General features: G+C 39.7%; 1 protein-coding gene across 3 annotated transcripts in view; it reads left to right on the top strand.

The window, feature by feature from the left end:
• The window catches only part of LOC137196677 (serine/threonine-protein kinase 32C-like), a 75,453-nt gene that overhangs the window by 6,663 nt on the left and 44,127 nt on the right, over positions 1-24,663 (top strand). For 2 of the 3 annotated variants that reach the window (XR_010931298.1, XM_067609442.1), the window contains exon 2: positions 21,215-21,270. Coding sequence is in view for 1 of the 3 variants with exons in the window: in XM_067609442.1 (XP_067465543.1) it covers positions 21,215-21,270 (56 nt within the window). In the remaining 2 variants the exon portion in view is untranslated. Of the gene's footprint in view, positions 1-17,009; positions 17,150-21,214; positions 21,271-24,663 lie in introns of all 3 variants that reach the window. The other variant, XM_067609443.1, reaches the window with a different exon arrangement.

The raw sequence follows: 24,663 nt of genomic DNA, 5'->3' as shown, positions 1-24,663 counted from the left end.
AAATACCCCTTTAATTCCTTCAGATAAGGACTAATATTAAAGTGCCAGCGTTTGATTTCTGTGCTCTCAATATTTTAAGGGTATAGGATACAACACTTCATAAAAGCAGTTCACAATGCCTCACGTGTTCTTTTTGTCCATCTCCCCAGTCATATGTGACCTTGTTTGCTTCGGGTGATGTGCAGGTGATGACAGTTGTAGCGGCTCTAGAGGCAGAGCGAAGAAGTCTTCAAAGAGATCTGCTCAGCTTGATGCTGAGATGACAACAGAGGAAAGAAAGGTCGCTCTTGCTTATTGTGGTGTGTGTGTGTGTGTCTGCGCCTGTTTCTGTGCAGGGAGGAAGGGATTAGCATAAGGGGAATGCAATTGAAGTGGGCATGGTAGGGTGGAGGAGTAACAGTGTGGATTCTCTCACACCTGCTGTCTTCCCCTGCCTCTGTTTTTGTCACTACATTTGCACTTTGGTGACCTCTCCAAAGGGGACACGGTTTTATTGTTGATCACAAATCAGCTCGACTTTGTCTTTGGGGAATGACAGACTGGAATTGATAAGAGGAGCGTCTAATAAAGCAAACAAAACTGTTTGCTGTAGGCGCTCTTGCAGCAGTAGTTTAGTTCAATATTTGGCTCTCTGGGCGTACAGTTCTTCTGGAGAAATATATTCCTGCTTTCAGCCGCCTGCATTCAGCTCGTTCCCACTGCTTCAATTACTGAACTAGATTCATGACAGAGGGAAGAGAAGCAGTACTCTGGCCTAGGCTATTCCTGCGGGAAACCTGAATGAAACTGTAAGTATATTTTCAATTTGCCCATGCTCAGGTATGGAAGCCTATAGGGGACTATATTAAAATGATGATTCAAACGTGAAAATGAAAATGTAATTCCACAATTGCATTATAATTTTCCACATATGTATGAGTTATTTGACTACAAATAAAAATTAAAATGCAATAATCTAATTTTCATTTTCACATACTTGTTATATTTTCAAAGTCGTACCCCGCTGTACGGTGGACAGTATTCAAATTTAGAAAATTAAAATGCAGTATAAACAATGTAACCTGATTTTCCATTCATGCAAGCAATATTAAGTCACAATTAAAATTAAAATGCAATTTTCTAACAATTTGAAAATGAAAACGGCATTTGACATTTCATTTCAAAGACTTAACCAGCTCTACAGTGAACAATATTCTCTGCCATCGCCCCAGTGACACACAAACGCTGCTGCTTCCGGTTGGTGCGTAAAGCGGGCCCAGGTCGGTCGGTAGAACTTGTAAATGTTCATGAACCAAGTCACTGAACGAGGAAATGACGTCCTAACTTGATGAGAGAATTGACAGCTTTGCATTTTCATTTTCATGTTGACACCAAAAGAACGTGTTGACATGTAAATGCATTAGACTGGGAGAGCTGTTCTGCTTATTGCACTCACACACTCATGCACACACACACACACACATACACACACACACACATATGCACACGAGCTCTGAACAACAGAACCTAGCAGTGGTAACTAGCTGGCATTATAACAATATTTTTTTGTAATTAATATGGTGATTTTTGTACTATTATTATTTGTTTTGTTTTTGTTTGTTTTTATTTTAGGGATGCATATTTTTTCACTTTATGTCTCTGCCTCTGTGTTGTGTTTATGCACCAATTAAAAAAAATCTACTTCCCCAAAGTCAATTTTTACTTGCACCTATACAAAATGTTTTATTTATTAGCGGTTATCAAATAACAACAAAGACTACAGTTAATTGTCCTGTTTAATCTTTATTTAAGTAAAAGAAACAGAACAAGGACACACAGTGTCATAGATGCACATTCTTGCATATCAAAAATGGAATGACCCATCCCCTATATTTCTAGTCTGCCATCTCCACACTAATTTGCAAATGTGTATAAGTCTGGAACCTCTAAATGCATTTTTGATTTCCAAAGGATGTTATCAACGGGCAGACCAAAATGTCTCTGGATGCAATTGGATTGACCTACAACCAATCAGGGCAGTGAAACGTGTGACGAAGCGTGGCGGCCGACTCATAAACTTACTCAAATTGCAGCTAAACACTACCCTAAAATATGTTTCTGAAACCTTTGAGGCAGAAAATAGGCAATGCACCAACAATCTTGATTCATATTTGATTGGTGCTGCCTAGTTTGACGGTTTGATCAGATTTTCGTGAGCCTGGTGCGTTGCGTTCTGCAGACTTCTTTATTGACAACAGTCAAATCAAACAACGGATCACCCCCGGACCTTTTGGACTGTTAGTCATTGTATCAAACCTGCCCCATATTAGATAAACGGTTGTGACTGGCCCGTCCAGTTCCAGGCCGGGTGGAAATCTGTCTGAACTGGAGGGGAGCCAGATGCATCTGCCAGAGCAAATAAAACATGAGCTCAGCAGATTCGTCTGGTTCCCAGGCTACTATATTTCACTGAACACTTCATCCTTTTGATCAGCCCAAATAATGAAATGGACTCCCTAACCCGATGGCAAATCCATTTTTTTTTTAGACTCATTTCTTCCTCTTCAAGCTTCCTGATTTGCCTCTTTAATGCTTCTTGTTCTTGAGAGTATTTATGGCAGTGAAAAATGACATGCTCCACTGATTCCTCTATTTGGCAGTGCTCACATAATCCTGAGGGGTGTTTGTTTCACGCATCACACTACTAGCCTACTCCATCCTTGATTGGCCAACAGCACGTGCCAATATTTTTTTGATATGTACAAGGGGAGGGGCTGTGCTGTGTGCCAGAGAATGAGAATGTAATTTATGATACAACGATGATTGAAAAAAATGATTGAAACCTTTTTTAGTTTATTATTGATTTTTTTTCCTTTTTTCTTTTTTAAAAATGTTTTACCACTTGCTAAATCGGGCAAGTTAGTTGCTAGATTTATTAGCCTAACGTGGCATTTTACTTGTCCCGGGCAATTGGGCAAGCCTTATTGTTGAATCATGATAGGCTTCCATACTCAGGCAATCTCACAGCAAAAGAAGAGGATTGGAGAGGATAAAAACTAAAATCGCATATCACAAAATCAAGTTGCTTGACAGGCTCTGCTTGACTCTGTAGTCTGTAATCCCATTCTTTACGCTGGGTGTGTGTGTAGTGTCTGTTTGTGAGGAGGCATCTGTGTAGTGCAGTGAGACTAACTCTGGGCTCCAACATTTCATTTAGCAGCCAGTCCAGACATTACTGCCCATGGAAACCAATTAAAACCAATTTTCAGACAATCTCAGCAACTCTGCATTGTTCCTACGTCAAAATTGTTTCCATTTTTTAAGAATTGTAGCCTGATTGGCCTGAGTGTAAATTTATGCAAATCCAGTAAAGATCGAGGCAGAGCTGCTAACGTTACTATAAACTGATAGCATCCAGGTCTGGTGTCCACACAGTGGGAAAATACTACACAGTGGATATGGTAGTTGTGAACCAGTCTCTGCAACGATTAGTCAATTTATCAATTAGTTAGCAACCATCAAATTAATTGCCAACTATTTTAATAATCAAATAATCGCTTTGAGTCATTTTTTGAGAAAAAAAGGTTGAAATTCTCTGATTCCAGCTTCTCAAATGTGAATATTTTCTAGTTTCTTTAGTCTCCTATGACAGTAAACAGAATATCATTGGGTTGTGGACTATTGGTTGGGATGAAAGGAGATGTTTGAGGCCATCATCTTGGGCTTTGGGAAACAGTGATCATCATTTTTCACCATTTTCTGACATTTTATGGACCAAACAACTAATCGATTAATTAGGAAAATAATCGTCAGGTTAATCGATAATGAAAATAATCATTAGTTGCAGCTCTACTGGCCTCTTTTAACCCATCTAATGTAGATAGTTAATGATATGCTCCTTGAACTTGCAGCATTACTCTGCTAATGAGTGCAGGTTATGTTAGAGCAGATAAACGCACTGTTTAAAACATTAAATGCACTTTTGCTCTTGTGTTGCTTTTGGTTTCTTAACTTCACAAAAGCATTACAGTTTCATCTACTATTCTAAGATGTTAAATTGCAGTATGTCTGTCTCTATGGCTGCGACAATATGCAAACTTTTCAACCGGTATTGGAATGATTGCTTTTTTTTATGGCCGTCCTTCTGGGATATGATTTTTTTTTTTTTTTTTCAGTAGGCTATTTGTAACTGAGAGAAGGAGGTCAGAGGAAGGTGACTGTGTTCTTCACATCACTGTAAGAGGACAGGGCTGGACAGTCTGTCGGCCAGCCTCTTTGATGTCAGAATACCGAACCGCTCACCACCACTCTATGTCTTTATGTAGAGCTTTGAGCTCACCTGTGTTGCCAAAGAGTTTGTCACATTCATTATTGTTACATGCACATAAGAAACAAGGTTATCGAGAGAAATCAGGTTAAGGCAGGAAGTCAGAGAACACTTTTACACACACACACACACACACACACACACACACTGCATAACAGGATTACGATAAAACCCATGCTTACATGCTGTTGGTCAGTAATCAGATTTCTTTTCTACCCCCCAACCATATTTTGCTAATCAAGGGCTTTGGATTTAATTACTTTAGACACAAGGATGCACCACCACAAGTAATAATCTTTTCTTTCATCCAGCTGTACAAAGCAATACTTTCTCTATCTGAAGTCTGTCATGCACAAATGATTTTGTAAAACCCCAATAAGAAACTCAGCTACTGCTAAGTGTACATGTGGCTGAAAATCAGTTTTTTCAGCTGAGTTTTTTATTTACATAATGTTTAAGAAATCGGCCAACAGTAACCAGGCTACACGATGACTCAATAACAGCACACAAACACACACATCTGTAGTCTCATTCTTAAAATACTGCACACTGAATGGCCACTGAAATGTGACACTATTTAAACTGACAGAGTCTCCTCCCTTGCAGCTGCACATTATACCCCGGGGGGAGTGTGTATGCAAACAAACCTCATTCACTTCATAGATCAGAGGTCTGTAAAAACAATCACGCCGCTTCTCACAGGTGTCGAAAGAAACGTGTCTCAGTCGATAGCAAGTGATTTAGTCTAAAAAAGATGTTGTGTAACCATGTGAGGCTTTTGAAACTGGGTTTGGGGTGATGCATCATGTGAGCGCACACCTGACTGGTGAACTGAATATACAGCTCGAGCGCTTGTCCTCAATACCTGTGCGGACTAACAGAAAGTCAGGTGTATCTGGGCCAGAACACGACGTGTCCTGCCTCTGCTTCAGATCGGAGCTGCTAATGGGAGAGAACTAGGCCACAGTGTCCATTTCCCCTCACCTTAAACACACACTTAAATGCAGTGTCATACATGCCGGGCTTCAGCTCAAGCACCGTTAGGCAGTGTAGTAAAGTATTGTATGGCTGTTGCTTAAGTAAAGCTGTTTTCTTCCTCTTGAGGTATTGTTCCCCTCTTTTAACTGTAAGTGTGCTTATATAGTGATGATATAAGTCTTCTTTCTTCAGGTTAATACATTTATACAACATACGTTTCCTGAAAGTGACCTTAAATTGGGGTCGGAGATGTTTTCGTGAATAATTTGTGATATATCTACGTCTTCACTTTTGTGCTTTGTATATGTGTCCGTGTGAAGACAGCTGGTGTTGCAAGTGAAGATGCATTATTCAGCCGTCAGTGTACTTTTCACCTTTGAAGGACTGAAAATAAAGAGTGCTTTTTTTTGTTGTTTTTTTTTTCAAAGCTCAATACCTGAACTGCTTTTTAAAAAAAAAAAAAAAAAAAAAAAAATAATCCTCATACTGGACAGAACTCTATTTATACCATCACAATTTTTCTTTTCTCTTAGAGACTCTTTGTGACTGCTCTTCCTCCTCTTATGCCTCTACCACATTCCCTCCCACCACCTCCCACCACCTCTCACCACGCTCTAAATAGATCCTTAATGTATCCCTCTGTGAACAGTCGAAAGGTTAGTATGGCATTTTAACCCCGGAGCGTGGTCCATTTCTTCACCACGATGTGTCACAGCCCAGCGGTTTGTGAAACCAGGTCCCACTGAAGATATACAAGGATGGTAAAAGCAGTTAAGGTTGGGTATTGAGAACTAGTACGTATTTGACACTGGTTCCAAATATATAAGAATCAGGGGGTTTGGACCCACTGAGCACCACTTGTAGACAGAATGCTCCAGAATCAGCTAGTACTAGTGTGTCTGACTCAATTACATTTGCTTGTAACATTTAGCTTTCTTTGTTAATCAGATGAAATGCTAAGTATCAAAACCAAGATTTAACAAAAACCAGGGTCTATAAGCAGAATCAGAATTGTCTTCATAAAAGCTAAAAGACATTAGGGCTGCAACTAACTAATCATTTTCATTATTGAGTTGCTTGCTGGTTATTTTCTTGGTTAATCTTTTTGTCTTAATTAATTAATAAAATGGTCCTTAGGTGAAGTCTTTCTTAGAGCAAACAGGAAGCATGTTTTGTCCCACAGATATTCAATTTACAGTGAAAGAAGACAGAGAAAAGAAGAACATACACATATTTAAGAAGTGTGATACCAGTACATGTCTGGCACAATTAATCGCTTATCAAAATATATATTTTCTGTCGATTGAATGATCAATTAATCAGTGAACTGTTTCGGTTTTAAAAGACATCTGACTGCAGTAGCGGTGGGAGTGGTGATGTATCTTTCGCTGTACCTGCAACTTTAATGACTATGCAGTGGCTGACCTGATTTTGGGATGATGACCTTTTGAGGAGTTGTCCAATAAATCCATGGCTTTTTCAATATAGTAATTTAACACAGTGCTGCAGGAGTAACCCACACTGGCATTGACTCGCATTGCAGACAGTCTATATGTATTGTCTGTTCCCAGATATACGGTAATAGGCCATAGGTAGTCCAGAACAATGCCTCCTCTGTGTTTTATTAATGAGCCAAAACATGAGGAATACACAATGTGCCGATGCTGGCCCAGGAGTTGTGAATCACGGTGAATTAATTTTGCCAATGCAGGGACTAGGAGATGATGTGGCAGCCCTGTAACGTAACATACACAGAGAGAAAACACACACACACACAATGGGACACATTGCCATGGTAACCTCAGAAGTTTTCACACGGTCCAGATGATGTTTCTTTGTGACAATGCTGTGCATGCGAAAGTCCCCATGCTGCAGTGCAGAATTATCCTCTGAAGTGTTCTCATCTCGCTCCCTCTTCGTCTTGACAGCCTTTAGATGAATGATACAGCCTCCTGTAGTGATTTCTTTTTGTGCAGAGGTCCAATTTCATATCTCCTCTTTCATTCTCAGCGGCCCGGCTCCCTGTTTGTGAAGATTTACTCGACATCTGTGCAGCGTTTTCATACCTCATTCAACTTTACGACTCCACGATACTGTGCATAGTCATACCTACTATACATAAAGTTTACTATTGGATAATTGTAATAAAACTGACTTGACATTGTATTGCAACTGCACAACCACTGTGTGAGGTTGTCTAAATCCTGGGGGGTTACATTTGCACATTGGTGTCTTGTATCAAACTGTACCTGCTGTAACAGTGGATGTTACTTTCTCAGCAGATAGCTGACTGGCATGCTCTGACGGTACAGGGCAGAGCAAAAAACATATACCAGGTTAAAGAAATAGTTCAGCATGTTGGGAAAAATTGTTTGTCGCCTTGGTGAGTTGGCTTAGAAGATTTTATATATATCTGTTCAATAGCTGCATTCAATTAGCTGGTCTTAGCATAAAGACTAGGAAAACAACTACCCCGGCTGTCTGAAGGGGGGAGGAGGAAGATGGAGGAGACTGACAGGGCTGAAGGAGCAGGTCTGATGGAGGTTAGTGAAGAAGAAGGAAGTTGTTTAAGTTTTCAGTTAACATTAATACTGAATTTTATGACATAGGCCTATTACTCATACTAGGCATAAACTAGCCTAAATGATTTTATGACATTTTTAATTTTAGAGGTTCACACATCAAACATCAGTCTCTGTATGAATAACATACTTAGGACCTGCAACATATCTAAGAAAGCAGAGATGGAATTCCTTGACTTCAATGCCTTTGCTTGATCTGTGCTTGTTGTAAGTGGATGAATAGCATTTAAGTCATATTAGATCCACGCCTATGAAGAGACAATCTATTGTGTTGATTTTACACCTATTGCCCTAGAAATTCATTACAAACAGACATTTTGGGGCCATTTAAAAAAATAAAAGAAAAGAAAATCCTCCTCCCAGACCGCCCTGGTAAAGGCTTAGCCCCCCTATCCATAAATCTCTAGTGACGCCCCTCCTCACAGGTCCCATAGCAAAGACCTTGTTCACAACAGTAAACCTGAACTCAGCAGAATTAAAGACAAGGAAGAGAGATATGGATATCTTTAAGATGTAGATATGGCAAACCAGACTACTGGCCTGGATGTCTTCATCTACAGAAGTCTAGGGACTAGATATTGTAGTAGTAGGTGAGTGATAGATGAAGAAATAACAGGCATGACTGCCCGGAGAGAAAATCATTAGTTTCTATCGGTCAACAATGAAACACCCAATAAAACTTTGGCAGTTGATGCATGCACCCCTGATCTATGCCCAGCATTGATCATCTTTAAGGCACCAGCAGTTCAAGTTCAGTCTAATTTGATAGTAACCCTAGCAACAAGGTAAGGACTATGAATCAAATGCCCCACTAGTTGTTTTTGAATAGAGGTTCATCACATTAGTGAGGCACACAAACACAGCGAGAGAAAAAAAACAGCCAGATCAAGCCTTAATGGATGCTTTAATTTTCCAGCAGTGTGATTCTTTTGTGTCATCATAAAAGCCGCCCAGTAGATGAAGATCAAAAAAACACTCTCGGGGTAATTAATGCACATGCAAGGAGATTCAAAGACGGTATAACCACATGACAGTCCGCCCGCAGGGATCGCCGACTAACCACTGGAATTGAATATAGTGTTGCACCGGCACACCCTCTGTGAGTATCTCCCTGTGCTTGTCCAATTATCAGTTGAGATCCATGGCTGAAATTGTCACGCCTGTAAAGACAATGAGCTCTGTAGTGCTCATGAATATTCATGTGATGCTCTGTTTAGAGAGCCCGCAATTAGGCTGTATTAGTGCTCTAGTGTACAAGGAGAAAATGATGATGATGGCTGCTCAGTGATGATAGTGATTTAAGTAAACAGATTCATCAAATGTGGCCTTCAGCGCACTGCAGAAGCACTTCCCCATCATATCTGTTTGAAATTTTTTTGTCACAAGTTACAGAGTAAACCGTAGCTACAGACAGATCTCTTAGGTAAACAGGGAAACAGCATGCTTTAATGAACTTCTTACAAAGGAGGTAGTTCCGTCTTTATCCTAAACAAGCAATGGATCTGTGGAAAAAGTGTTACAGTGTTGACGTTTTTCACTTGATCTTTCTTTTCTTAAGTCTCCAACAAATACATTTTTATTTGCACAAGAGGCACCTCTGAGAGCAGTATGTTAAAACTTGAACTACTTGAAATGAAGCATGCTGCTAATGTAAAACATTTCAAGCCACCATATTCTCTTTATCACTATCCACGGCACATGCAGCCTTTCCTATGCTGATCAAAAGAACATGTGAGTCTTTTCCCCCCATGTTGTAATGAGAGTCCCATCAATAAAGATCAAAGAAGATCAGTGGAAGGTCAGGATCAAGGTGGCCTATAAGCAGAGCTCAGACCCTGGGCTCACGTGAAAAACTGAGTATACCAACAGCAAATTGCCTTGGATTTTCAATGAGTTGAATCGTACAGTAAGTCTTCCTGCATCCAGCTCTCATTGCATTCAATTGGATGCTCAATATCAAAGACTCTAGTGTGTCCCAGTGGCAGCTCGACTACTACAAACCATGAAATATGGCTTACTACTGCGATAAAATATTCAGTAATCACGTGGGAGAAGAAGCTGCTGTAAAGCAAACAGTTCTTCTTAGACCCGTTCTTACTATGATCCTAGTTGCACTGTGTGGTGTCACATGCACACTGAAGTGTCACATGCGCTCAGTCACTGATCCTTCTGTCAGCGTCTGTGTAGAAATACCAAACTACCACCATGAGAACTTGAGCAAAGCACATAGTGGTAATTATATCCAGCGGTGCCTGCTGCTGATGCTATAAAGCTGCCAAGCATGGTGCATAGTGGTTCTATGCACTGTGTATGCAAATGGAAACCTGTCAGCAAAATCTGAGAAATGGCTTGTACACAGGCTGATAACATAGTGCAGAGGCAGACAGCATAGGATTGGATTAGAAGCAGAGGCGTATTCTCAAAAGACAGAACAGGAAGGGATCGATGCTAGGAGGTTTTTTGATCCCAGTCCAATGGGCTTCTCTACATAGGGTGCATTCACTCTGTGTGATTTGATGGCTTGGTTGTACTCTAAATGTACTGTGCATTAACATTTCAGTGTTCACTTTTTGTGTTCTGTGTCAAACTACTTAACATTTTAAAAGGCTTTTTGATATGTATTCATTTTACCCACTCTACCAATATTTCAATATTCAGATACTCATTTTAGCATTATTGGAATAATGATTGATTGGGTGCCAGTAATGTTGTTGCTTTGTTCCATTACCTTAGGTGCAAATTATGTATAATACAGTCCTGTTATGACTAACACTGAAGTTATTAAAGCAAGTTTTCATAATAATAATCACTCTCTATGAACCTCTATGAACTTCTTACTTCCTTCAAACTTTTAGATGGAAGAACATCAGTAAAGGCAGAAGTGCCTGTGCAAAGTGATATTCTATATCTGTATCTAGTGGAAGAATGGCATCAATCATAGCTATGGTCAACCTTTACTGTTGTTACTTATGCTTTAGTAGGAACGGAGCAACATGGAAAAATCATTGGGGTCCTCTATCTTTCCTCTTGATGAATGAATGGTTTAGCCCTGACTTCCAGAACCTCTGCAAGAAAATATCTGCCTCTCCTTGCTTTGTGCATTGTCACTAGTTTTCACCAGCCACTTGTTGTATACGGCTCTCCACCAATTTTTTTTATAACTCACCCGTTAAAATTTTATTAAACCGTAAAGTTATGCATAATTAAGGACATGGCTGCTTTGAATGACAGGTTGCTAGCTGCTAGATGGCTTGTTTCAGCAACCAGGCTTCATTTGGCCCACCTCAGCTCCACCTCTTTGCCCATTTTGGATTAGCCAGGAGTGAGGCGGAGTCAGGCACTGCCAAATGGCGGCAGCCACTTTGAGCTTCAAAACCGCTCTTCAGAAACCAATGGGTGACATTACGATGGCTACATCCATATTTTTTACAGTCTATGGTCATTACACATCTTACAACACTTTAAAAAACAAAGTTAAGGGATCCTTTTCAAAAATGTTCAAAAAACGAATATCTGCCTATATATCATTATCAGATTTTTTCAACTCTCCACTACTAGTTCAATTCAAAATGCAGCTTTGGTCTGACTCCGATATGGACCTTTGAACAAGAAGTAAGAGATGAAAGTGGCTGAAAGCTATAAAAATTGCAAACTGCTGGTGTTGATTCTCAGTGGGATCGACTGTAGCCTATTATAACACTTTCACATTACAAGAACTATCTAAGCTACTACTATAGCTTTAATCATGTAAGTTAAGTTGTTTATATTCATATTTAAAGTAAGTATCCCAAAGAATCCACAAAAAAACCCCAAACTTAAAATATGCATTTTCAATGTTTACTAATACTAATACTAAAATCTGTTAAACCTGGCATAGGCAGGTTTATCTAGCTCAGGCCAGTGTGAGTTGATAAGTCACTCAGGTTTTTAGATGGAAGTATTTTTACATGGTGTAGAACATGTGACAAAACTCCGGCAGTAGTCTCTGGCATTTATGATTCAGCCCTCTCAGCACAACACTTTCAGACGTGAATGGAATGAGCACGGTGAACCATGGCTCCATTGTATTAAGTGGTATCGCGTAGATCAATGTACTCAAGCTCTACTGACATCAAAGGTATTAGGTTGCCCCCCATTAGGATAGTGCTTTGCCTCTTTCACAGTCCTTGGTAGCATTCGAGCTCAGCTTGACGCATCCATTTCTTGTGACAGTGGAATAGTATCATTGGTCCGGTTTATTGATCATGTGGTGTTACTCTTCCAGTTAGATATAGCCTCTTTGGTGAACCCAGGGTGAAATTGGAGGCTACTGAGGATGAGGAATGCATCAATACTTAATCTTCTGCTCTCCCAGTGGTTTTTCATTAAACCCAACTGAAATTCAGTTATTTTCTCCACTAGATCACTGATGTGTTCTCGAAGGACAAAATCTTGGGTTTGGGCGGAAAATGGGACAACAATGCATCTCATCACCCTCAAAGAGGACACTATATCAGTCGTCCACATTTAATTGTCATGCACAGTATCTCAGAAATCTCTTTTGACTTTGACAAAACCTAGGAAAATTATTTATTTAAACCACCACATTCCATATTTCCATATTACACTGAATGGCCCAAGATTGAACTACAGTTACAACTCAAAATAAAGTGGTATATTTTTATTGATTGAGAAAGTTGCTATGCTAATTATTGTGCTTGTCCACTTTGCAGCCACTGTAGTTTTATCACACCTTGCAATACTGTAAAATAGTGAGTCCAACTAACTTTTCATAAGCAAGTACCATTGCATAAATAACATGAACTCACAACCTTGAAGTGCCCAGCATCTGTTTAGTGAACCAATGCCGTAGCTATCTAAACCGCAGGTACTTGTATATGAGTTGAACTCATAATTCATCAGCATCTGCGCTCTTGATAGATTGCCACCCCTCCTCCCCTCACACAACCCTCTTTGTGCCGGGAGCAGCGACTGTGATGGTGATTAATAAAGAACGTCTCATGAAAATTACATTATCTTAGGATTCATAATTAATGCCAAAATATGACTATAGAAACTTTTTTCCACACGCCAAATTCATATTAATTTTCATACCTTCACAGTACTTTTCTGAACGTGTCAACATGTTCTGCCTCTCCATAAGGTCCCAGCTGTTAATTGCATTGTTCTTTTTTACCATGTTCCAATAATGCCTTGAGATACTGCAACTTCTCGTCGTCTATGAAAGATTAATACCATCCTTACTTTATAAAAGTTATCCAGTTAAAGAGACCTGCTTCGAAAGGTTGTTTCTGGACCCCAAAACTCTCCAGTTCAGTATTTCCCAGGGTATAATTAGCAAGGTTAATGATCCCGTTGCATAATGTATTTTTCATGGTTTTGAAGGTGTCCTCCACATGGTTCACCTTGTCTAGCCTTCCCTCTTTTCTCATGCACTGTATTACAATTAATTGTATTAACTGCAATCATTATAGAAGTAAGCCGAGCTTTTGATCAGATTGTATGAATCCCCCCACCAGACCACTACTAAGGTTATTGGATGGTGATTGTTCCTGTATTTCTTACTGTAAGCCACTCCTGAGCAGGAAAGATTTCATAATCGGTCCATCTCCCTTTATGCCACCACATCTTCAATAGCCTCAAGTAGTGCTGTAACAAGAGGTGGATTTTTAATCGACAGTACATTAATCAACATTTTTGATAATCAAAAATTAATTAAGCAGTTTATTGGGCAAAATGCCAAATGTTCACTGGTTCCAGCTAAATGTGAAGATTTGATGATTTTCTCTGTACATTGTAAATTGCTTATCTTTAGGTTTTGTACTGTTGCTCGGACAAAAGAAATGTGGAGATGTCACCTTGGGCTCTGGGAAATTGTGGTGGCTACTTTACATAATTTTGTAGACTGAATGGTTTATCTTAAAATAATTCTCAGATGTAATAATATTGAAAATAATTGTTAGTTGCATCCCTACCTGAGCATTGTGCCAAAGAGCTGTTTTTCATGCTTATGACACCCCAGGCAGCCCCAAACTATTATTGTTACAACTGACTTTGTCATAATGAGGCACTCAAAACTCTGCCAGTAGTGAGAGGAAGTTTAAGGCAAGCTGACAAATAATTAGACATAACAGGACATATCTTGATTGAAATATATAGTTGCAAAGTGGGGGTGCTATTTTGGGTACCCCTGTGGTTAAAATCCCATTAATTTTTCCCATAGACAATGTTACATGACTCACAGTTGAAGCACTTGCACAGCTTTGATGGTTGAATCATCAGTATAGAAGATTAACAGCGGCAGTAGAAAATATCTGGTTCTTTAAAAGTTGAAGGTACAAGCCTGTGGACATAAAAACATGCTTACATACAGCATGTGCATTTCAGCAAGATATATTCCATCCCAATCTGGAGTTTATCAGGCATTATCAGGCAGAGTCCCATGTTTCTGTATGAACTAACACTGAGGATATCAAGAGAAAAAATTTAAATGGGAATTCAAAGAGGAGAAAAGCATAAGTGTTATAATTTCTTTTAGTCAGTGCTGAATTGTGACTTTGTCTCAATTAGATGTTTTAAGTATGTACATGAAGACGCACACTCTCCCTCAGACCAGACTAACACATTGCATGGCCCTTGACATGGGCTTTATGCCAGTATCAGCTCCTCCACATGAGCCAATCACCCACTGAGGACCCCCGTGGAGCCTACTCAGCATATCATCCTGGTGTGTCAGCAGCTTTCCAGCCTCTACAGAGGAAAAGATGTTGTCGTTCTCCCACAGTCTCCATGGTAGATCAAATTCACTCACACTACACGCTGCAGTTGTCTGCAGGGTCTGGTCTGGTCTTTTGTGCAGCATCCAGTGAAACCTGAGAGCACTTGATGGAGCCAATTCTGACTGCAGACACTTTTTTCCTCTTTCTGGCCTCATTCAGCATTAACCTGCTGGTTTTCCTTGAGTACTACTTGACAGTGAAATGACACAAATTACAAACACCATCAACAGTGTTCCATTGATTTACAATAACAATAATTGAAGCCTTTCTTGTTCGGCGTGGATGTTCCATGGAGAGTCCTCCTGTTTGTTGACTGTAGTTTAACAAATGGATGCCCTCTGTCCTTTACTCATTTGACTCAACACTCATTGCAGCAACTGTGTGAAATCAACCACTTGAAGCTGGGAAAGAAAAGTGTTGCATACCTAAGGACTCTCATAGACAGCACTAGAAAAAACATCCATTGAAATGCTGGTGAATGGGTAGTCACACAGGATTTGTTAATTCAGTCCAAGGGTAGAGAGAAAAACATTAGCTCTCAGATGATGACTGTCAAGGCCGTTATTGAACAATAAACCTATTAATTAACTGAAGCACTTCACCTCTGCAGTGTGATGTCACTGGTCAAGCAGTCCAGAGATGGTCTATGTTGTGATTTAAGACAGCATAAAGCTTGTATGACATGAAAAATCTATACTGCCTCCCACATAACTCTTCTCCCGGAATGTGTGAACCAGCAACCAACCAAGTGGGGGGAAAGAGAGCCCCTTATGCTGAGGCAATGGTTACAGGAAATGCAGTGTCCGCTCTAATTATCCCCTTATCATGGAACAAAGCCCAAATCTCTTATGCCCCTGAATCTGAAGAGCAGCTCTTTTCACCAGGCCAGTTAAAGGGAGGGGGGGCTACTTTTGTTTTGCTTCCCATTACCCGATGACTCATACTTCGAGGAAGCGCTGCGATGCTGGGGACATGGATCGATGGGTGAAAAGAAAAGTTGAGGTGAATGGTTAATTGTGCTGTCTGTTATGTAGAATCATATTCTAAGTCTAAGTGAATTTACATTTCTTACATTGATTTTTTTAAAAATATATTAGCATTATCTGACACATAGAGTGTGACTGCTGTGTGAATGTTGCCCTCCTCCTGAAGTTGGTTCAGGGATTATGAAGAAAATCAGCAGTGAGGTAACATGTCCTAGAAGTTAAAATATACTTTTTCAGACCCACCACATGCAAACCACTGTCAGACTAATACCATTTGGCACCCAAATATTACAAAAGCTGTTTGTCTAATTTAGATATTTAAACGTGATTTTTTAAACCTGCATGAGTTCAATTTTTGGCCACTTGGGGGCAGTGCAACAAGCTGCAAACATGATCGCTTTACAAAGTTGGTTGTGTTTGAAAACATTTGCCTATTTACACATCCAGTGGACATGAAGCAACATTAACATTCACTTGGTGTTGTGTTTTGGTGACCCGATGAATCCATTTAGGTTTGTTTTGCTCTCCACCAACTCCTGAGAAAAATATCTGGCTCTTAAGCTGCTAATTGCTCACCAGCTACTCACTAATGTTGTCTCTCTGCTGTTTGGTCCTAGGCAGTGAGAACATTGAGTTTATCAGACTTTTTGCCTAAAAAAGCTGCCTAAGCCAAACCAATGACCTAAAAGTCACTGAAACTCTCCATAGATCTGAGGGGAACCCACATAGTTCTCTGACCCCATGTACATTACACATAGTCAATTGATCCATTGCTCATATTAAAATCATCATTGCAGTGCAGCTTTAAATTTATTTATTCAAAATTTTACATTTGCTCCTCAGTGAATTGAAAACAAGGCACTTTGATATCAGGTCGGAAAATAAATTAAAAATAAATCTTAAATAATCAAGCGACATGCAAACTGGGTTAGCTGTTGTACCAGCTGCCATTGCTGTCATGTCTGTGAGTGATTCGATTGTTAGGGCATGTCTGCCTGCAGTTTCAGACTGCTCAACAGGCTCAGTATAAGTTAATGTTGGCATGAGAGCTGGAGGGAAATGCAACGTTATTCTCACTCTCATCTGGAAAAGCACTGCTGAATCTATGAACCCACCACATTATATACACATTTCTTCACATTTCCCTTTATCCCTTTAATACCTCACGGATAGCTATGTTCATGGTACAGTGTCTCTGTGTGCCGGCACCAGGGTGCAGTCAGAGCCATGCCATATGAAAGGATTAGCCATGTACAAAAGACTGAGCAGAGAGAATCCACACTGGATTAGTCTGTCTTCCAGACGAAACATGCAAACCACACCTTGTGTCTTTTTGTCTGGAAGCAACTAGCACGTTGGGGTTTGCTTCCTCATCCAGCACAGGTCTGAAGGAAGGAAGGAGCCCAGGCCCAGCATGTGTTTTCTTCTCTTATGATCACTGCATGTCTACTTGGTCAGGGAGCTGAACAGATCAGGATGTGAGCTTCAGAAGCTGACTGACTTTTAAGGAGGAGCTATGTGAGTAAGGGTCATGCCTGCTGTGCTCACATCTGCCTTGGGCACTGCTACACACACACACACACACAGAGCAGAAACTAGTCTCAATCAGTTTCACAGATGATTTCGAGGAGGTCGATCAGTGGTAGCCTTCATCAGCCCACATTGCAATACTTGCAGTTCAAAGTAAAAGACGGACTGATTCCTCTGGTTTCAATCAGTACCAGTGCATTTAATAAAAAAAACCCTATACAATGTAAGTCTAAACCTGTTACACCTTTAAGTAATGCAGCCCAAAATCATTACATCCTCTGAAAGGAACATAAAGTAGAGCCAAATGATTAATCATTTTTATTTTGAAATTGCAAGAGCTGCAATTTCAATTACAATTTACATAAATGTCTTAACAAGCTGTAGCAAGCGGATGTTTAAGCCAGGAACTGTTGATTTCACTGGCTATAATCATAACTGTTGCAGAGTAATTTATTGCGCAGTAGTTAATTACGGTTACTTCTGTGAGTTGGCCAAACAACAAAAAAGAAATCTTGGCTGTTTTCTTGTTACTATGCTCTCTGAATGCCAGCATCTGTACCATTTATGCCTGGCCAAAGTCTTTCTCATGATCATAAAAGACCAACAGTGACAAGTCCTTTTTGACATAAACAATCTAGGTGATTACAGCTAGCAGCTTATTAGCTCAGTAGTTTTAGAGTAAATGACAGCTGGTGAACAGAGTTGTTGGACTGTTCAGCACACCATATCATCATTTTAAGCTTATAACTCTTGAATTGACAACTTCAGGATTTAGTGTCAAACAATATGTCCAGTCAGTCTGTGAAGCTAATGCTAACAGTAGCTTACAGTGTGGGGCTGAACAGTAGTATTTCTCAAAGTCTCAGGTTCTCTCTTCAATTCCTCATTCTCTTTTTTTCAGCGTTGACAAAGTTTCAATCATCTCCTCCACTGATTTTGTGCTGTCACCAATCTCTGCCATATTGAGTGCAATGTTGTCACAGTTTTTATTAATCTCTGCCGTTATTTCTTCAAGTTTTCAGTCTTGTTTGTTGAAACGATCAATCAAGGACTGCATGCAGTGAGTAGGCCGGTGTTTGATATGTGGTTGGACTCCAACTCACCTGTCTTCATTCTTTTACAGGCTTCTTTGTGTTTGTTTTTTTAAATACCTTTTTTAAAGACTTTTTTTTGGCATTTTTTGCCTTTTTTGCCTCTGGTTGTGCAGATAGATAGGAAACATGGGTAGAGAGACAGGGATGACATGCAACAAAGGTTCACGGACAGAATTGTAACCAAGGATGTTGGGGAATGTATTTTTGTTGGGTGGTGTAGGTGTAGTCATCAGTGTTTTGCTTCTTTGATGCTTTTCTTTGGTGACCAGATGCCATTCTAAACAAAGCTGTGGATTGACAGTCGTCACTGAATTTTCTGAAAAGTTTGCACCTAGCTGTATAGTGTCTACTCAGTTCTCCATTTTGCCCACTCTCTCAATGACAATAGCGTTCGGTGTAGTCCACAGCTTCTTAACGCCAGTCAGACTTACCAGCAGTATTTCATTATTAACAGAACTGGTCAACTATGCAGTTGTTTTCACTAAATGTAAAGCCACATTTGTAATTATTAGGTAGAGTAGGCAAATGTCAGGTATAAGTAACATCTTAGTAAATGCAATATTAGCGATAGCATTATTTTATGTGATTATACTAATGTAGAAACAATATAAGTTTGTGATAATGGAAGGTCCAAGTAGGCTATATCTTGTTTAGTATAATGTACATTAGTAGTTTAATTTTTGGAAAAGCATTTCACTTTAAATTACAATCTGAATATTGGTCAGAAAAATTGCATTTTGGTGTTTTTTCCATAAATGGACAGCTCTACCACAGAGTTGAGTCAACATCTCTCTGATAAGGTCTCAACAAAAATGAAACACTACATTATCAGAGAGTATTTTTAGTGGGACTGTTCTGTTGAGTTGCATTAACAGGTTTCTTTTTTTGGCTCACTTGAGAGTAATTCGTCATTATGAGGCTTAAAAGCTGTTTCTCATCCCTCCCATCCAACCACCATCGCTTTCAGTACATATTTTAAAATGTGTGCTACACACAGGACAGTTCAATTACTCAGCAGAACACACATCCACTGAAGGCAATGAGCCAAAACATCTAACTGTGCCATTACACATATTGATGTAACAAAATAAAATATGATGAATGATTGCAGTGCTGTGGATGTTGTTGTTTTTTAAGTGTCCTCTCTGTTTGTGAGCTCTGATGTTCTCACCAAATAAGCTGGAATTCCTAATTAAAAGTTTTCATTTGGGGATCATGAGCCTCTTTTATTTCTTCTTGCTTATTTGCACAATTTGAAGCATGCAACATTTGATGGTGATGATAATTTCAGTGGCTGTGTTGAATTTCTCCAGTTTTCTGCGATAGATCTAAAACTCATTTTAATCATTTGCCACGCTGTGAATGTTTCATGAGTCATTTTGATTACATTCTGATGTCATGATAAGACAGAATGTAGAAACTTTTTCAAAACATGCCTCAGTAGACATGTGAATAGACTGAACTACATAAAAGGCATAATCAGAAGCTTTGCAGAATCTAATTATTTGTTGTACTGTTTTGTTGTAAATACTGTAATTTTCAGGACTGTACATGGAACTAGTTCGAAGCTAGACAGTACAGATCTTGTTTGAACATACATGTTTCATGTTTTCTCTATTGTGCTCTGATTTTCAATATTCCAGACTTTTCATTGTCTAAATACTGTAGTTCTCTCACCCCAAAGTGTTCAGATGAGCTGGTTTTCTGTTTAATAGAAAATATCTTCTTTGTTCTATCGATTCTAAAAGCTAAGAGACCGTACCAATCCAATGTCCTGTATAGTGCAGTCATAAAGTATTAGGACAGTAATATGTTTTTGATTGTGGTGGCTCTGTTCTTCCAGCACATTGGCTTTGAAATGAAACAATAACTATTAGGTTAAAGTGCTGACTTTCAGTTCTGAAGAGTGTTTGAGGGTGTTCATCTCTATATTGGGTGAACAGTGTAGAACTAATAGCCCTTTTTATTTCAGATGATGCAGCAGGACATCGGGCCTCATGCAAGAACATTTTTATATTGTTATACTAAAATTCTCTTACTTTTTTCTGTGAGGTTTGCTTGTTCAAGTATTCCAAGTCAGATTCAACAAACTCTCATTACTGCCTGAACTTGTTGCAAATTGATTTGATCATTAGCATAATCAGCGTAAATGCACACTGTAAATTGGCAAGCCATGAACAGAATACTGATTTTGCATTGAGTTTTATTTTGGTTGATTTGGGTATCATATTTACACTCCAAAGATTAAGATATTTTAATTCTAAATAATTCTAAGTGCTTGTAAAGAAAGACAGAGGCTATCTGTTCATGACTGGTATGACAGGGTGGACCACTTGTAAATTTCACTCATACCTATGAGAAAATTCTATGAACAAGAAAATTGCTGAATGCCATGAATTTTCTTAAATTTTGTAAAATCCTACCTGCCTCTTAAGAACGAATCAGTTTGTACAAGTAACTCTTGCATGACTCCCGCTGATCTTAAACATAGAGGTGAGATAACAAGAACCTTTTTAACACCATCTACTGTAGAAAGTTCTAAACAAACCAAGAATGTGTTTCAATTACTGCACATCAGACAAGAAGTTAAGAAGGCTTCAATACAGGCCTGGCAGGACATCACCACTTAATTTTCTGCTGATGTCTGTGGGTGGTAAACTTTAATGATTTATTGATTGAGGATAACTATTAATAGCAATGACATCAGGTTAACTAGCCCAATGACTTTCTGTCCCATAAAATGAGGGAGCTTGTATAAAAGGGAATTCTTACACTGTGTAAACACCCTCAAATTAATGCTTATAGTCAGCACTTCAGAGTCATTGTTTCAATTCAGTTCAAATGAGCTGCAGAGCTAAAGCAACAACAAATTCTAATACTTCATAACTGCACTGTACAGTGAATTGCAGCTGAACTCATGCTGACGGATTCTCTCCTCCTCCTCTCTTTTTCTTCACAGTGAACTTTGACCACTTCCAGATATTGCGGGCCATTGGGAAGGGGAGCTTCGGAAAGGTAATGTAACCTCCATTTCTCGTGCAGTGGGCGCATGTGTTCACACCTGCACCTTCAATTACCCAGCACAGTCATTATCTCCACCAAAGAATCAGAGAAGGCCAGGCAGAATGGACTGCCAGAGATTACGCTGTAGTTCTCACCATATTATGCTGCTTAAGAGATAAATAATTTTTCTATTTTAGTAATAGTGATAAATATGGCTTATATAATTCTTTCCATAAAGTCACTTAGAGGAGAGCCAATTTACTTTTCATCTCATGCCAGCCAACCTGTTGGGAGTTTTGACCCCACGTCTCCATTTAATTACAGAGCAGCACAATAGTGTGACTGCATTTGTCATCATGCTCGATGGTTGTGCTGAATACAGCTGAGAGGAAAACTTGGCATGTCTGTATATATGTGTGTGTGTGTGTGTGTTGCTGAACCAAATTACAGCAGTTCTTTTCAACCTTGTCTCAGGTGCAGTATTATCATCGGTGGCCGTTGTTGATAAAACAGACATTTTGGATTAACTTGTTGGCCATTTGTTAGTGGAAGAATTCCTTTGTGTTCGTGTTTAATGTCTGAGTGAGACTTCAGTAATGAATTCAGGGCGAGATGTGTGTGTCTGTGTGTGTCGATGCACAATTGGGCTCAAGAGATTGGAATAGTTTATCTTCATTTTGAATCCTAATATTTGTTCATTATACTTGTGTCTGTGCACGCCTTTGCAAATTCTTTCTGCTTTGCTCGTCTAAAGAATTCTTTTTTTTCTTTTCTTTTTTTTTTTCAAAAACATGCTCCTCTGTTACATGGAAAGTCATTGCCCAATGCTGAATACATTACCATGTGAATTTATGTTAATTTTACTTATTGCTTTGTTCTCCCAAGCTGCTGTCACTTCACTTGAAGGGAATCTGCAGTAAGCCAAGAAACACACTGCATGCAGGCCTAGCTTCAGAGACTGAAGCAGGGCAGCTCAAATGTTTTGGCGCAGTGGATACTTTATTTACACTCACTCCAGTTTATTGGCAATATATGCCACATGTAAATAAATATTCATTCATGTTTTTGGGTTTTGAAATTCAAACATAAAGATAGAAAAAACAGCTTAAATGAGCTGCCGCTGCAGCCAAGAGAGATGCCCTGAAAAAGTCATGGATGTGACAGTAAAGTTTAGATGTAAAGGTCTTTACACACTTTCTCTTCTTCCTTCATCTTTGGACAGCGCTCCGGCTAAAGCATCAAACAACAGAAACCAACTCTTCCATCCGAGAGACAGGGGAAATAGACACAGTTCTTGTCTGAGAGATCCGGATTCATAGTTATGCAATATCTGCAGCACAGTCATGTACACAGACACACTTTAATAAAGACACGTGCACACACGCACACACACACACATACACAGACAAAATACACTCACACAGTCAGACAGATGCTCATATCCAGATAAAGTTTGTCCTTGTTGGAGGTCATATTGTCTGTGTCTTTTGGCCCAGTGTGGCCTCACTCTGTGTTCCTGCTGTTTCTAAATACTTAACAGCGTGAGTCTCCAGCTTCCCACAGAACACACTAAGACCTCGGTGAGTGTGTGTGTGAGTGGAGATGTAGTCGGATAAAGATGTTAATTCATTACAAAATAAAGCAAACATACATTTTTTGCACCATAAATAAAAGCAGTTGATATTCTGCTATTATTTATTCAATGAAGTCTTGGTTATAACCATTTATACTATTCAAATAAACCACTTAAAAAAACAAAAAACATAAAGTCTTTGGTGTGTGCGTGACTGTGAGAGATATATAAAGAGAAAACAAAGGGAGATGTTTACCTCACACTGTAGCACTGTGAAACAGGATCTGTATATTCTAGCTTGTATAAGTGCTCCATGAAAATGGGCTCTCTGTTGCGCAGTACTGTACGTGTGTGTGTGTGAGTACGTGGTAGTGTGCATTTGTGAAAGTGAGAATGCGTGTCGCGTGGCTCGTCCTTGCGCAGCAGGAGGCTGTGAGGTAGTAGGTTGGAACTGAGAATGGGGAAGCTCCCCCCTCCAAAAGCCATCTGCAGGCACGACTGACAGCAGCTCTACTCCGCTCTTCATCTCTCTCTGTCTTTCTTCCTCTTTCTATCTCTACCTTTTTACATGCAGTCTTAGGGCAGGTGTGTCTTTCTACCAGTCTTCTCGCTGTCACTCTGTCAACACAAGAGCTTCTTTCCATGTCTTCGTCTGTCTCAAAGCCTGTGCAGACTTTCTGTTGTCATATTAACATGAGGGTGGGCATGGGCTTGTGTGCAACTAATCCTGTGGTAGACTCCAGCCACGGCCAAATTAGAGCCTGTGTCAAAATTCTGACAGTGTGAGAAATTTAGGACCAAATTCTCACAAAGTATCCCCCGTCGTAAAATGACATGAAATAATGCAGAATACACCTGCGGCTGCTGGCATAGGCTCATTAGTAGGTTGAACTCTGCTTCTGCTCTTCCTCTGCACTCTTGAAAAGCCTCATTTATGTATTTATAGACTAATAAACACGAACAAGTCCAAGTCAGGTCTTATATCAGTAGATCAGGTTGAGTCCAGTGCTTTGCGGATGCAGCCAAAACTTAATTGTTTTGCTACATTTTTAAAACATGACAGCATCGCAGATGGATAATGCTTGTTTATGACATGTCTCTGCTTGCTCGTATTTACATCGTTGTGCCACAGTCCCATCTCCAAGGGCTCCAACTACAAGTTCTTCTTGTTTTTTGGCTCTAATAAATTTGGCCTGTCGTGACAGATTTTGTACCAGCTTGAGGGTTTATGTCTAAGATATCATAAATTTGTCCAGAATAGGCAAATCATGGCGAAAGTTGTGTTGTCTGCACTTGGCTATACTCAAATCTCATTCTCTGCTGCCAAAAATCTCACACTCTCTTCCCCTTGTCTCGGGGCAAATCATCCCCCCCATTTCTCATTTTGATATAACAGTGCAGGTGTCTCGCTCCCTTCCTTCCCTCTCCTTTTGATACCTTAGGCTTAGCTTCTCTCTCTCTATCCCCCTCTGTTCCTCTCACAATTCAATTCAAGTGTGTTTTATGGGCACTACAGTAAAGAAAGCTGTGTTGGCAAAACAATATAGTATAAATAAAAAAATATGGCATTGATATTATTTGAATCCCCACTCTGAGGGCAGTCTCTCTTTACTTCTTTCTCTCATGTTTTGGAGCATCTGTCCTCTACCGTGTGGGGTGAAGAGTGATGTTGGGTAGGTGTGATTATTTCCACAGCAGTGGCCGATATAGCTCATTTGTACCACGCCTGCTACAGGGCTGGATGGCCATATACAGCACCAGGGTAAGGATAATTGCCTGCTCCCCTGTTGCTTTCTCTCTCTCTCTCTCTCTCTTTCACTTGTTCCTCATAC

Source organism: Thunnus thynnus, chromosome 14 (assembly GCF_963924715.1).
Source record: "Thunnus thynnus chromosome 14, fThuThy2.1, whole genome shotgun sequence".
NCBI classification, from domain to species: domain Eukaryota; kingdom Metazoa; phylum Chordata; class Actinopteri; order Scombriformes; family Scombridae; genus Thunnus; species Thunnus thynnus.
This window is presented reverse-complemented; position numbering and strand designations above follow the sequence as displayed.